The sequence below is a fragment of the Sinocyclocheilus rhinocerous genome, unplaced genomic scaffold (assembly GCF_001515625.1).
Source record: "Sinocyclocheilus rhinocerous isolate Xijiao unplaced genomic scaffold, SAMN03320098_v1.1 C36600455, whole genome shotgun sequence".
NCBI classification, from domain to species: Eukaryota; Metazoa; Chordata; class Actinopteri; order Cypriniformes; family Cyprinidae; genus Sinocyclocheilus; species Sinocyclocheilus rhinocerous.
The window spans coordinates 1-1,361 of record NW_015783707.1 but is presented as its reverse complement, the minus strand read 5'-3'; the positions used below and the strand labels follow the sequence as shown (position 1 = coordinate 1,361).

Here is a 1,361-nt window from a genome sequence, read left to right as displayed (position 1 = left end):
GATGTGGGCCGGATCTGGGCCGAAACTGTCTGCTGTCTGGGATAGTTCCCGTTCTTTCCCCCTATGATTAGTTCTCAGGCAATTTTACAGCACCTTGAACAAAATGTATGATTGAGGGAAGTAATGTATGCTTTTTTGACATATTTCTATTCTAAGCTATGCTAAGGAGAGCTCCTTCTCGTCTTTGTTATTTTGGCTAATGGCAAAAACTATATACTCAATGCACAAGCAGCAAAAGCATGCATGTTAGTAAAACAGATGGAACGGGTTCCTGGCGAGGTTCTCGAAGAACACAGCATGCCATACTCTAGCAGAAATTGGCCTACGGTCTCTTTAAAAGTTATACAGAGTTGGGAAGTGAGGGAATATTGGGATCTGGCTTCTGCTCGGGTGAACAGAACAGGAAGAGTCTACTCCGGAGGCTTTTATAGGCAAACCTGAAATACATCATATGTCCCATCGCAACAAAGGAAACCGAGATGATCACGAGAAGGCCGAAGGCCTCTGGATTTGGTGCAAGGATGACCATGATGAAGTGTAGGAGATCAAGAAGATAGTTCATGGAGTTCTGGACGCCGTTGATGACGCCTCTCTCGGATTCAATCACATTCTCTTGGATCAGCTGGGTCACGGTCAAATCAAAGGACCAAAGACCTGAAAGCAATTCAGGAGAATCAATTAAAACATAATGCATCAATACGCAATTATCACAAACATGCCTTGTTGGTTTTGGCCTCAAAGGTTGGCTTTATAACTTTCAGGTGATACGGATATCATCATCTTCCCCTTGAAGATAACAGAAAATAATGACTAAAACTATTTCTATTGTTTGCTGTTGGTTGCTCATTTACTCACCAATTCTAGCAGCAATGACACCGGCGAAAAGAAGACTGACGGACATGTAGGACTCTACTTGTGGGGCTTCCTCAAAAACAGTGGCGTTAATCTGGATCTGTGGTTCAATTGTAGGAACAAGAGTAGGACTCTCACGCAGCGAGCCGCTGTCTCCAAACAGATGCTTTAAGACCTCGTCGAAGGGTGAGACGCTGAGATCGAAAGGGCTGCCAGGAGCAAAGACAGATGCTACGCAGAGCACGAGGCAAGACAGTTGGGCGACTCCAGCGATGATGCCGGTTCTGATCAGGCCACACTTCTTTCTGATCCAGGTGAATGCCACCGTTCCACAGATTCCAGATATAGCTGAAGCTCCCATGAGGAGACTGAGCACGGAGCCGTTCAGGCCCTGAGTGTACGCATAGCCTGTGGTGATGCAGTCGAAGCCCAGAACGGTCATGTAGAGGAAAGACAGAGACATGCCAGCAAAGAAGATGGACTGGTTGTAGTAGGCCACCCAGCCATCC

The 1,361-nt window shown here is 46.4% G+C and overlaps 1 protein-coding gene across 1 annotated transcript; it reads right to left on the bottom strand.

Annotated features, from left to right (window-relative positions):
• Positions 1-8: 8 nt before the first annotated feature.
• LOC107736269 (solute carrier family 40 member 1-like) lies at positions 9-1,354 on the bottom strand (the record flags this gene model as incomplete). The annotated part of the gene is made up of 2 exons (XM_016547726.1): positions 9-654; positions 856-1,354. Coding segments are annotated over 2 exons (813 nt in total), but the record flags the coding sequence as incomplete, so codon positions are not given.
• Positions 1,355-1,361: the final 7 nt, after the last annotated feature.